At 50.2% G+C, this 12555-nt stretch overlaps 1 protein-coding gene across 1 annotated transcript; it reads left to right on the top strand.

Moving 5' to 3' along the window:
* Window positions 1-577: 577 nt before the first annotated feature.
* Window positions 578-10198, top strand: LOC144722952 (fibroblast growth factor 3-like). The gene is made up of 3 exons (XM_078601392.1): window positions 578-908; window positions 3317-3420; window positions 9887-10198. The coding sequence occupies exons 1-3, from the start codon at window positions 578-580 to the stop codon at window positions 10196-10198; spliced, it is 747 nt and encodes a 248-aa protein (XP_078457518.1).
* Window positions 10199-12555: the final 2357 nt, after the last annotated feature.

Here is a 12555-nt window from a genome sequence, read left to right as displayed (position 1 = left end):
ACACCACACCACACACAGACACCTCTCTTCCTTTGTGTTTATTGGGCCTTGGTGGGTGTGATCACGGGGTCGAGAGACACTTCTTGACACGCGATGGGTGGCGGCGTGGGCCCTGCCCGAGATTTAAAAGACAAGGCTGGCGGGGGGGGGCGGTCAGGCTCTTGAGGCTGCAAGGAGGTCGTTGTCCGTTCCGTCGTCACTCAGAGACACGTGTCTGCCGTAGGTGCCACAAACACGTAGGTGGTGGTGGTGGCGGCACCAGCACGCGGTAGACTACAGAGACATCGCGCAGCTTGTCGACAATTATCTCGGCGAAGAAAGACAGGCAGGGTGGTGAGATGAGGGGGGAGTGACGAGAAACAAGCAGAACGTAACATTGAAATTGTTTTAAAACAGAATGTTACTTTTGCTTAATTGCGTGCTGTCCGTGCGGTAGTTGCATTGAGCGAAACTTTTGTTGTCGGAGGGAACGACAAGGAATGAAGCAAAGGCGCCAATGGATGTAGCTCACGGCAGATGTCCACGTCTATCACCTGGGTGCGAACATGTGTCCCGACGACACCTCGAGCCTACGACCATGCTGCTGGTAATTGCCATCATCTGCTTGGCTCTTGCCCAGGCCGCCTCCTCCACCGAGCAGCAGCAGCGGCACCACCACGGCGCAACCCGGGGTCCAACCAGCACCACCAGCCTCGATGCCGGTGTCCCGCGGGTCGAGCAGAAGCAGGAGGAGGAGAAGCGACACAGGTTCGCGAGAGACGGCGGCCGTGCCTACGATCTGCTGCCCGTCTACGAGCACCTGGGCGGAGCGCCACGGCGTCGGAAGTTGTTCTGTGCCACCAGGTTCCACGTGCAGATCCACCCGAGCGGAGATGTGGACGGCACCCTGGACAGGAACAGCGTGTTGAGTAAGTGGCGCCGGCTTTTATTCGATGGTTCTTTCGGTAAAGTCGCGGAGATAGATGACGACCGCTCGTGCTGCGATCGAAACGTCGTGATATTTGTAATCACTTTATTTTTTCTAGATTTGAAGCTTTCGTGACTGCAGGGATTCATCTTCTTGGTTCTTTCGGTAAAGTCACGTAGAATATCGCACCACCGATTAGCACGGTTGGGTACGTATGGTGCGAAAGAAATTGAATGTTTTAGAAAATAAGATACGATTTCAGACTGAGAGTACTGTATATGCGCTAAGATATATATATATCTCTGCCCGTGGTGGATACTGCCTATGGGGGTAGTGGTGGCATCTGTCTCCCCAGGTCGTACCGACCATCCTCCCCTTGGCTCATGGGCTGAGTGTGAGCAGGTCCCGGGCTGCAGACCCCACGAGATGACACTGCCCGGATTGCGTGCGGGAAGCACACCACCGTTGCTACACAGGGCGCTTCAAAAGCAATTTAACACTTATATGGGACTATCGTCTTGAATGGAAAAAGAACGGATAATATACTGTAACATGATAACAAATGTATTGTTAATAGCTTCAAAAAGTCAGAGTCTCCATCAGTCAACACATGGCTGGAATCTTCTCCAGGTGGTCTCCAGAGCCAGGAGGCACATATCTTGTGGTGTTGTTGCAAATTCTCACAAGTGTTAACATTTTTTGAAGGACAGCTCCTTTGCTCAATCCACTGCTGGATGAGGGCCTCCCCTCGGCATACGGGTCCTTGATGGTGATTTGACCATCCTCCTTGACGTTGGCCAGAACGGGTTGTGACTACAACTGCTGATTGTTACTGCACTGCCCTCTGCTGACAGCAAAGCCCCGTAGGAAGCCTCAGGGCTGGCCAGGCCCGAACCTGCTTAGCTGCTGAGAGCTGACAATATCGTCAATGGGAGGTCATCATTTATCCGGCCGTAGCAGCGCACGTCTGTGATCCGAGGGTTGATGGATCACGCAGAGCTTTGTGACACCCCGTGTGACCACCCTGCGATGGGGAGATGTTAACTACCTCGCCTGGTATGCGGGAGGGCGTGGATTCCATCCCGACCCTGACGCCCGCTGCTGTATATTTGGAGTTTGCGTGTCTTATCTCCCCGTGGTCGCGTGGATTTCCTGCGAGTTCTCCGGTTTTTCCCTCCACATTTAGAAACATGCGTCGAGAGGATTTGCCTGCAACCAATTTCCACACGATAAGCCGCTTCGTTGAGGTATCATTTGTGGCCGTGCCGCTTCTGAAAAAGAGCTACGTCGCTCAGTGGGCCTCACAGGGTGAAGTAAAACATAGTTTATATACTATGAGATCTCTTTTACCAGTGGCAAAATATAGTAGTAGGTTTTTACCCTTTTAAACTGGTACAAAACTGACACCTTTATTCAAGGCATCATGTTTGCAATAACCACAACACAAGTAGTCAAAAAGCAAACAAAAAGAAGCAACTCTGATAATGATAACAATATGCACTGTCCTTGAAGTTGATTGGTCCACACCCGAGACGGCTTTCTCGGCTCTAAATAAAGCCGTCTCGGGTGTCGACCAATCAACTTCAAGGACAGTGCATATTATTATCATTATCAGAGTTGATTCTTTTTGTTTGCTTTTTGACTACTTGTGTTGTGGTTATTGCAAACATGATGCCTTGAATAAAGGTGTCAGTTTTGTACCAGTTTAAAAGGGTAAAAACCTACTACTATAGTTGATATAGTTTAGACACTCTCAAACCCGACGAGCTGCGAGGTTATGACGGAGCTACAAATGAAGATGATAGTAGCAATGCTGATGGTGGTGCTGATGATCACCATGATAGTGGTGATAAACATGCTTGTTCTGTGATCACGTTGTTGATGGAGGTGTTGAAGTGGTGGTGTGATCATGTTGCTGGTGATGGTAATGAATCGAGTGATCATGATCGCAATGGTGGTAATAATGATGCCAGCTATAATCACGTCGATGATGATGATGAAGTCAGGGATCATGATGATAATGGTGGTGATGATGATGATAAGAGTGGTGATGACGATATGGCTTTCGATGATAGTGATGTTGAGGGCGATGGCTGACTGTTTTGCGGTGGTGTAGCGGTTAGCGCACTGCGCTACGAACCCAGCTTCCCGAGTTCAATTCCCGCACACGGCCAACACCAGTGACGAATATCGGAACTGGTCCTGGGGCTCACCTATGTCGACTCAGCCTCAAATGAGTACCCGGTACGGTGTGTAAACATCGCTACTGGGGAGACAAAGGCGGCCGGGCGTGTTCCTGACCACCCACCCCCTCGTGTGCCACAGTGCCAGCCTTCAATACGGTCTCGCTAACAGCACTTGACCCAACAGTCTGTTAAGGCTATACGGCGGATCTTTGTCTTTTGCCAGGTATACTGGAGATCACATCGGTGGACGTGGGAGTTGTGGCCATAAAGGGGCTACTCGCTGGTCGCTTTCTCGCCATGAACAGCAAGGGACGGCTCTACGCTTCGGTAAACTTGTGTACACCCCGGGACACTGGGATGCAATTGCACCTGGAAGTGCGTCGTTGGGTTGCCATGCAGCAAAATGTGCGCCGTGCTGCAAATGCAGGCAGCAAAAGCCCGTTAACGGAAGAGCTCATTCCAGCACCCACATTCTGTGAACAAAGCTTCAGCACACTCTGCAGGAATGTGAGAGATCTGGTCAAGTGATCGCGAGAAATAAATCTTGAGTGCTTCCTTGCAGCAAATGAGGCTTGGGTTTCAATTGTCTACCATTTTTGGAATGTAGAAGAGTAAAACACATTCTAAAATAGCAAAAAGCACACCAATAAAAAAAATATATGACGGGATGACAGCACGGAGTAGAGGGCTTCTGGTTCCAGGTGAAAGTGTTCACGTTGAATTGACCCCAAATGTATGATGGGCAAAGTTAACTACCACACCAGGATTTCGATTTAAAGCTTTCGCGACTGCAGGGATTCATCTTCTTGGTTCTTTCGGTAAAGTCACGTAGAAGGGAAATAATAAAATAATAAAAATAAAACAATCAAATAATTCTCACGACGTTTCGGCCACAACGCAAGCAGCCGTCCTCAGGTGAAGAACAGGTCTGTCGGAAAGACAGCGTCATTCATTTATTATTTTTATTATATTATTTCCCTTCTACGTGACTTTACCGAAAGAACCAAGAAGATACCACACCAGGATTTAAACACAACAAATAACCGTTGTTGGAATGCCAGTTGCTCACTGGATAAATGTCGATTTGAGAACCCCGTGGGAATTTGATTCCTCCACAAGGGGAGACTGCGGCCGGACGCGGCTAAACGTGGGTCGCCAAATGCGTCGCATAACCACTTGCTTCAGGGCATTTGTTAAAGCGATCAAGAGAGGCAGACAGCCGTTCCCTGCGCTTAACCGTTTCACCCATTCCAGATGTAAAACACTCGCAGTCAAAGACGAGTCTCTCCGTGGGGTTCAGGGGTCAAAGCCAGATTCGGGCAATGCGTTTTTTTGCACCGCGACGCTGCGTACTCTGGGAATGCTCGCTGGTGCTGTTGGTGCCGTTTCTGTTGCTACGGAGACCCGGGAGATCGATGATCGATGTTCGGCGGTCGCCGCGTCGATGGCATTCGCCGTGATTTTTTTTTATCGTTCTACAACAGAGTGGGGCCGCGTGAAGGCTGCCACCTTTCACTCTGGGAATTAAATTCCGTTCCGTCTCAATCGATCCCAGAATTCGGCAAGACTTGGATATCTTCGTGACTTTACTGAAAGAACCAGAGAGCAAGGCTTGGATACCCGACCTGAAATGTTTTGAGCGCAATCGCTAATCACATTTGTACTCGATCGTTTCTACATTTTGCACCCTGGCCTTTTTAAATCCTTTATATTAAGTTCACTTGCTTGCTTGCTTGCGCGCTTACGACCGTGCAAATCTTTCGGTCGTTTTTTTAACCAACTTCCCGTGATCCAATCGAGCTGACATTTGGCACACAGACTCGTTGTGCGTGACAATTTATTTTCGTGAAACAAAATTTCCTAAATTTTACACTTGTTAGGAAAAAATAAATTATATTTAATTACCAATTGCATAATGGTGGCAGGCAATCATCTGACCCATAGGTGGCAGCAATCTCAAGCCAGAGGACGAGAGGACTCTAGCCGCCACGCATATAAAGGATTTATAGTGAAAAACTTTGTTGTTACGGGTTAATTTTTTTTTTGATCAAAAGTATCGCGCAAGTAATTGCCGGCAGAATGCGACCTGCGCCGTTGTTTTGCCCGCGATTCGTCGTTTCGGCACGTGGTTGACTTTCACAAAAGTCGGTGTTCTCTCGCTGGCGAGCAACCGAGCTTCTCTTCGTAGGCATCGCAGCCCCCCCTTGTCCGCGTGTTTAGACCTCACCTACGCTTGCGTTTGTCATCACCTGTTTGGCCCCGAGGTCAACCTTGCAAAAGATACTTGAGGTCTCCGTGGGTTCTCGCCTGGTGACACAATCACGGAGATCAATCGATCGACAAAAAGAGCCTTTGCTCTCATGCGGTAATGAACAAATGTCCGGGTTTGTTGCTATGAAGATGGAGTGGAGTGCTCGGTTACTCGGCCCTCCTTTGAGTGTTCCCAATTAAGATGTTCTCTAACACAACAGCTTTTTTTTATTATTATTATTATTATCCAGACCATGGGACCCCTGCTGCTCACGATCGTATTTTGGCAACGTAACCCTGACCCCAAATAAATGTTCACAATTGTTCCTCTATGTAATTGATCCCGTGTTAAAGCAAGTGCACAGGTGTTCTGAGAATAGAGTTAACTCGTTTCCTTTACGTGGTCAGAGGTCAAAGAGCACGGTTGGATACGTACGGTGCAAAAGAAGTGTCAACATACATACAATAGAGCTGAGAACTGTAACTATGTATTTTCAACTTCAGTTGATTTTTACCAATGTTGTGTTTGAGCTGTGATATTTGCGCAGTGATATTCTATGAGTGACTAAAGGAAATTGACTTGGTGTTAATAGATATGTGAAGGTAATGACGATGATGATGGCAGCAGTGGAGGTGCTGTGTAAATTATGACGATGTTTGTGGTGGTACAAATGACGATCGTATCGATGATGATGATGATGGTGGAGGTGGTGGTATGGATGGTGTTTGATGATAAATGTGGAGGTGCAAATGATGGCGATTATTGTTGTAGAATAACTGATTATGATGATTGTGATAATCATGAGCATGTGGCATTGATGATGATAGTGCCGATGTTGGTGGTACGTTTGATGATTATTGTGACAATGATTTGCATGTGGGATTGATGATGATGATGATAGTGGCGATGGTGGTGGTGGTGTATATGACGTCGATGATTGTGACAATAATAAAAATGTGGCATTGATGGTGATAGTGGCGATGGTGGTACATTTGATGATTATTGTGACAATGATTTCAATGTGGGATTGATGATGATGATAGTGGCGATTGTGGTGGTGGTGCGTATGACGTCGATGATTGTGACAGTAATAAAAATGTGGCATTGATGGTGATAGTGGCGATGGTGGTGGTGGTACGTTTGATGATTATTGTGACAATGATTTGCATGTGGGATTGATGATGATGATGATGGTGATAGTGGCGATGGTGGTGGTGCTTATGACGACGACGATGACGATTCCGATCGGCGCGGCAGTGGCTAGCGCACGGCGCGATCCGTTGTTGTGTTGCGACTCGGGGCGCACGCGTCCGTCTCGCGTTACCCGACGAGCCCAGCACGCTCGCTCAGGCGTGCGACGTCCGTCGCTGCGTCCACCCACCCGTGCCCACGTCAGCTCCACTCTTAGCGAAGTTTCCGAGGAGGGTTTCCCAGCGGCGGCGACGTTTAACTTGGCATCGCGTTCCAGGTCGAGAGGTCAAATCGCTTCCGTAAACTCCCTCGAGTAGTGGCGGCGGCGGCGGGGGGAGGGGATTTGAGAAACATGCTTCCTCTGATAAACCCTGACCGGAGCGTACACGCTGCTACGTACGTGGAACTTATTTCACACCGTACGTAGCCAAGCGTGCTAATCGGAGGTACGCGGGAAGGACAACAAATGAAACACAAAGGCAGTTCTGAAGAAATGCGTCTTCAATCTAGATTATTTAAAAGTGTACAGCTCCAGTAGCTTCCCAATATCGGAAGAGAGAGCATTCCAGACGGCCGCGCGTGATGGTTGATGCTCCTTGACGAGACCGCGAGCTGTCGTGGTGCATTCTGTGGCAAGCGCTTTGTGTGTCACTGAGTGGAAGCCAATGCAGCTCAACGAGCACCGGACGGACGCGTTCGGATCTCGCAGCAGCCCGTCGCGACGCCGCTGAGCACAACGCCGATTGTGCGACCTCGCACCGCGTGATCCGGACGCTTCGCACTTCGCGTGCAGCGCCCTGCGCGCAGCTCTGCGTCCTCTCTGCCCAGCCTGCTTCTCGCCGCACACGCAACATCGAGTGTTCGCTTTGCCTTCATTGCTTTAAATTTCGATTTAAAGCTTTCGTGACTGCAGGGATTCATCTCCTTGGTTCTTTCGGTAAAGTCACGTAGAAGGGAAGTAATAAAATAATAAAAATAAAACATAATAAAATAATTCTCACGACGTTTCGGCCACAACGCAAGCAGCCGTCCTCAGGTGAAGAATGAAACACCATGGTCACAAGAATGAAACACCACCAAGCTTGGTGGTGTTTCATTCTTCACCTGAGGACGGCTGCTTGCGTTGTGGCCGAAACGTCGTGAGAATTATTTTATTATGTTTTATTTTTATTATTTTATTACTTCCCTTCTACGTGACTTTACCGAAAGAACCAAAAAGATTCATTGCTTTATTTGCCAACGTCTAGGCAGTGCCGCACTCTGCCCGCAAGTGATCGGGCAGGGCCTGTCCACGCCGAGCCCCTGACGCACGAGGCAGCCGCAGAAGGCAAAGACGGCTAGACTCTGCCGATGATTGCGAATGAAAATTGATCCCGTGTTTTTTCTTCATGTTTGTGGTCAAGACACAAGGCTTGACCACAAACATGATACACGCAGCACGGTGGTGTCGTGTGACATGCAATGCATGCTGGGAATACCGGGCTAATGGTCACAATTGTGCCTTCTGCTGTTGAGACAATCACCTTGTGTATTCTTAGGTTTTTTCGGTAAAGTCACGTAGGTAAAAAATTGAAATTAATAAAAGTAAAATAAAAATAAAATAAAAATCACGACGTTTCGGAGGCAACACAAGCTTCCGTCTTCAGGTGGAACAGTCACAGCACGATAGCTGTATTTTTTACCTACGTGACTTTACCGAAAAAACCTAAGCATATGAATCCTTGCAGTCACGAAAGCTTCAAATCTAGAATTAATCACCATGTGTGTCGTACACTTGTCAAGGGTTGGTGGATCATGCGAATTTGTTAGACACCCAATGCGGCAGGGCTGTGACGAGGTGGCTAGGAGATGGCAGGACAGCAACTGGGGTCTGTGAGCCCATCCGTGCGGCCCTTGAGTGTAACCACCCCCCCCCCCCCCCCCCCGATGTGTGGGTTTACTGTAGGTGCTCTCATGTACTCCCACATGCCACTCGTGAATGGAATTGGCCAATGCATCCCATGCGAGACTCTCCTAAACACGCGTGGTGAGACTCTTCCCGAGGCATTTCTCGATACATGATCATTGTTCTTACTTTCAGAACGGCTCAAATCACGGATCGGTTCTTTTTGAAACACATTTTACGCGTGCAAAATAATTATCCACGGCTACCAATGTTGCCCTTTAGGATGGATGCATAACCCCCCCCCCCGCCCCCCCCCAACTGGACGTGTGTGAAAAAGAGCTTCATAGCTCATCGGATTCCTCTAAATGAAGATTACGATTATGATCTGTGCGTTCGTTTCTCCGCTTGTCCTGATGAGGGTCGCGGCTGCAGCATGTTGGGTAGGGCGGTCCCTACTGAGCTGCATACTGCAAGTCAGCAGCGTGCAGCCCAGTGGAACTGCAAGCGCGTGTAGAAATGTGCACGCGTGTATTTGACGGGGGAGGAAAAAAAACAACGTAATCGAACTCAACACAAATCGTCAGTTAACACTGTGGTCTTAAAAAAATGCAATCGGTGATGTGTATCGCAATGGCCTTCTTAATAGAAGGTGCCCAAAATATGAAGTGTTTGTCGGTGCTGTGAAGAAGGGACATTGCCCGAAACGTCACCTCTAACACGTCTTTTATTTTATTTTAAGGCGACAGTGTTATTGACGATTGTGTTCAAAAATTTGTTCATAAAAGTGCATCAGTTTAATTGACAAGACTGTGTTCTTGCACTCAAGGTTCCAATGCAAGGAATCACACTTGGATTTACAATTCATACAGAATACAGAATGCACATGGTCGGCTGCAATTAAGCTTTTGCATCTAACACAATTGTACAAATGAGACGGTAAAAACGAGACAAATTGTTTGATTCTTGCATCGAATAATTTTACCCCAGATTGTGTCATTCCAATGAATCCCCGATGCAGTAAACGCATCACCTCTGCAGCTTGTTTGTCAATCCATTGACGGTCATTTGACCATACTTCACCACGCTGGTCAGTGCGAGTCGGCACTTTCTTCTGCCACCCATCCAAGTACTATCCAGGCTCAACGCCCGCTTAGCTTGCGATCTGTGACGAGACAGACACATTGCGGGCCATTTGGTCACCGGTGGAAATCTCAAACGTAATTGTCGACAACACTGCCCTAGGAGGAAACAATACAGAGGCTGCAATGGCTGACGTCTCGTGACAACTCTCCCATGTGTGTATCCCACGTGCGTTGAACTTCTTTCGCAGCGTGCGTGGCCAACCGCGCTAATCGAACGGTTCCGCAGCAGCGGGCAACAGCAGCAGCAGCGAGACGTGGCACGGCCCCAACCCGCGGCGTCTTAACTTTTTCGCTCGACTCCCCGCACCTCCCCAATCGCCGCAGGCGTCGTTCGGCCCGGAGTGCGAGTTCACGGAGCGCATCAACGCCCTGGGATACAACACGTACGCGTCGCGCGCCTTCGGTGGCAACGGCGACGAGGGCACCGGCGCCGGCGGGCAGACCGGCGCACGGCGGCCCTGGTACGTGACCATCAACGGCAAGGGCCGGCCGCGGCGGGGCTTCAAGACGCACGCCGTGCAGGTGGCCGCCCTCTTCCTCCCGCGCATCCTCGACGCCACTGACCGCGAGCTGCTGCGCCTGCTGCTGCTGCTGGCGGCCGGCCACGGCCCCGCGCGGCTGCCGGAGCTGGGCTAAGCGGGTCAAAGCGGCGACGAGCCGAGAGGGCCCTCTGGCGTTTGCGGCTGCCCCACAAAGCCCCCCGGCGCCTTTTTTCCTTTTCTTCCTTCCTTCAGCTTGGAGTCTCTTTGTTTTTGTTTTGTTTGATGGCTCACTCTCGAATCGCGCTGCCGTTTGGCGAGATTTTTCACGAGGTGAAGACGCGCGCCGCCGTTGTGGGAATCCGTGCGGCGAGCGGTCGAACGTCGCGTCAACGACGGAGAAGAATTTGGGCCGACCTCACCAGTTCTCAGACGCTAAGCAGGAGGGTTGGGCTTCGACGGCGTTTGAATGGACGATGACCGCGCAGGACGCACGTGGTGCAGGCTGCTGCAAGGTGGGCAGCAAAACCCATTGTTGTGCTGTACTATGCTCCTACGTCTATGCTGGCCCGCCTTCAGCAACCCGCACTGACACAGGGTTTGGTAAAGTATGGTCAACCAATAAATAAGGTCACCACACACGCGCCCTTGCCTCAACATGGACCTCCCGATAGGGGGCCCAGCGCGCCACCGCCGCGCCCGGTGATCGTGCCCCTGGCTCTGGTCGGAGAGTCGTCAAATGAGCGCCGGACCGGGGAAGTCGGTGACATTCATGGACATTTAATGACGTCGATCGATCAATCAATTGGATTTTAATCGGATTTATTGCTGCGTTTGCAGCCCAGGACGCTGTTTCTGCCGCGGTTCAAGAGAACACCGTTCCAGACTCAAGCGTTGCCGCTCGTTCTCTCCCGGCTCTTGGCTGCGGACTTCGTGACGCCGCTTGGCCAGGAGTCCAGCGGTGCTGCGTGGAGAACAGTGGCACGAAGTGTTACAAGGGGAAGTGATCTAATTCAGTCTGTGAACAAGACGCGGAAGAGAAGGAGGCCCTCAGTGAGAAAAGATCAACTACTGCATCATTAAAAGTAATAATAATATATAAATACTGTAAAGACTTTCATGTTGCTGACCAGTTACACGGTACAAGTTTACGAGCCAATGACTGCATTTTTTCCAGGCACAAACACACACCCCGCGAACTCATCACGAGACTCACTTTGTTCGTACAAAGTGGCCCCGGAATTGAAAATGCCGCGCGCGTGGCTAAACTTGACACCCTTCCCATGGGAATGTGGAATTTCCACCACTGCACCAGTGCCGCCAACGCGTGTGAGAACCGCACCCATCCACGCTCGTCTGAGCGGGAAGACTCGTCGGGCGCCAGACCCTGCGAGCGACGATTTGCTTCGCCGTCACGCCGGCCCGATGATGAACCTTCCGTGGCCGCCGTGCGCGCATTTCACAAGGGCCACCTTGGGGGACACCTGGTGCAAGTGGCTTAAGCCACCTTGGGCACCACGCGATGTGCCCAGCGCACGCTCGCTCTGCGCAGGGATTCGCTCGTCGGGAATGTTGTGGACTGGTGGTGTGTTGTAGGGAGGGTGACATCACTTTTGAGATAGAGCCAAGAGCTTGACATTGAACAGTGGGGGTCAGTGTCCAGGCATGAGTCACATTTGGGATGAGGCCTCTGCTTGTTAACGCTGTTATTTATTACGTAGCCAACTGAGAGTTAGAGAGCTGGGACTCTAAGAGGGAACGACAAGACAAGAAGCTCCTAGGACTTTTGAGTAGAGGTGCGCACAGATGATGCCAGGAGTCTCAACAACATCAACGGGTAAGCAACTTGGAAGTTCAGAATATAATTGGGTAGGCAAGCATTGCGGGCTTATTCAAGAAGAGAACGCTGCAATGGGGTGGAATGCGCGTGCATGCTGGTGGAGGGCAGGTCACCTAGACAAGCACTGGAGTCGCACCCAAAGCTCTGAGACGAAGGGGAAGAAATAAAATCAGATCTTGGTGGTGGTGGTGGTGAGGCCTTAAGAGCAACGGGTGTGTGATCCGCACCTCCGATTAGCACGGTTGGCTACGTACGGCGCGAAAGAAGTTCAACATACGTGCATCTGGCAGAAGGAAGGAAGCGATGGCGAGGTGCGGTGACGACGACGGTATTAGCCACGATGACCTCCTGACCTCGTCGGAGAGAAGTTACGTTTTGAATGTACTGGCGAGGGCAATGACACAGAATGTGCTGCACTGTCTCCACGCGTGTGGCTTGAGTCCTCGTGTCCAGAGGGCATCAGTCGACCCAGAGTGATGCCATTGTTATTTAAAAACGAATTTCGAACACACAGAGTGCAAACCCCTTTGTCAAACCTCCGCTTGACGAAAATCTAGATTTGAAGTTGTCGTGACTGTAGGGATCCATACTCTTTGGTTCTTTCGGTAAAGTCACGTAGGTATAAAATAAAATAAATTAAATTACGACGTTTCGGGCGCAACACAAGCGTCCGT

This window comes from Lampetra planeri, chromosome 16, assembly GCF_965212315.1.
Source record: "Lampetra planeri chromosome 16, kcLamPlan1.2.h2, whole genome shotgun sequence".
Classification (NCBI taxonomy): Eukaryota; Metazoa; Chordata; class Hyperoartia; order Petromyzontiformes; family Petromyzontidae; genus Lampetra; species Lampetra planeri.
Note: the sequence above shows the minus strand (reverse complement) of the source record. Positions and strands in the feature narration are given on the sequence as shown.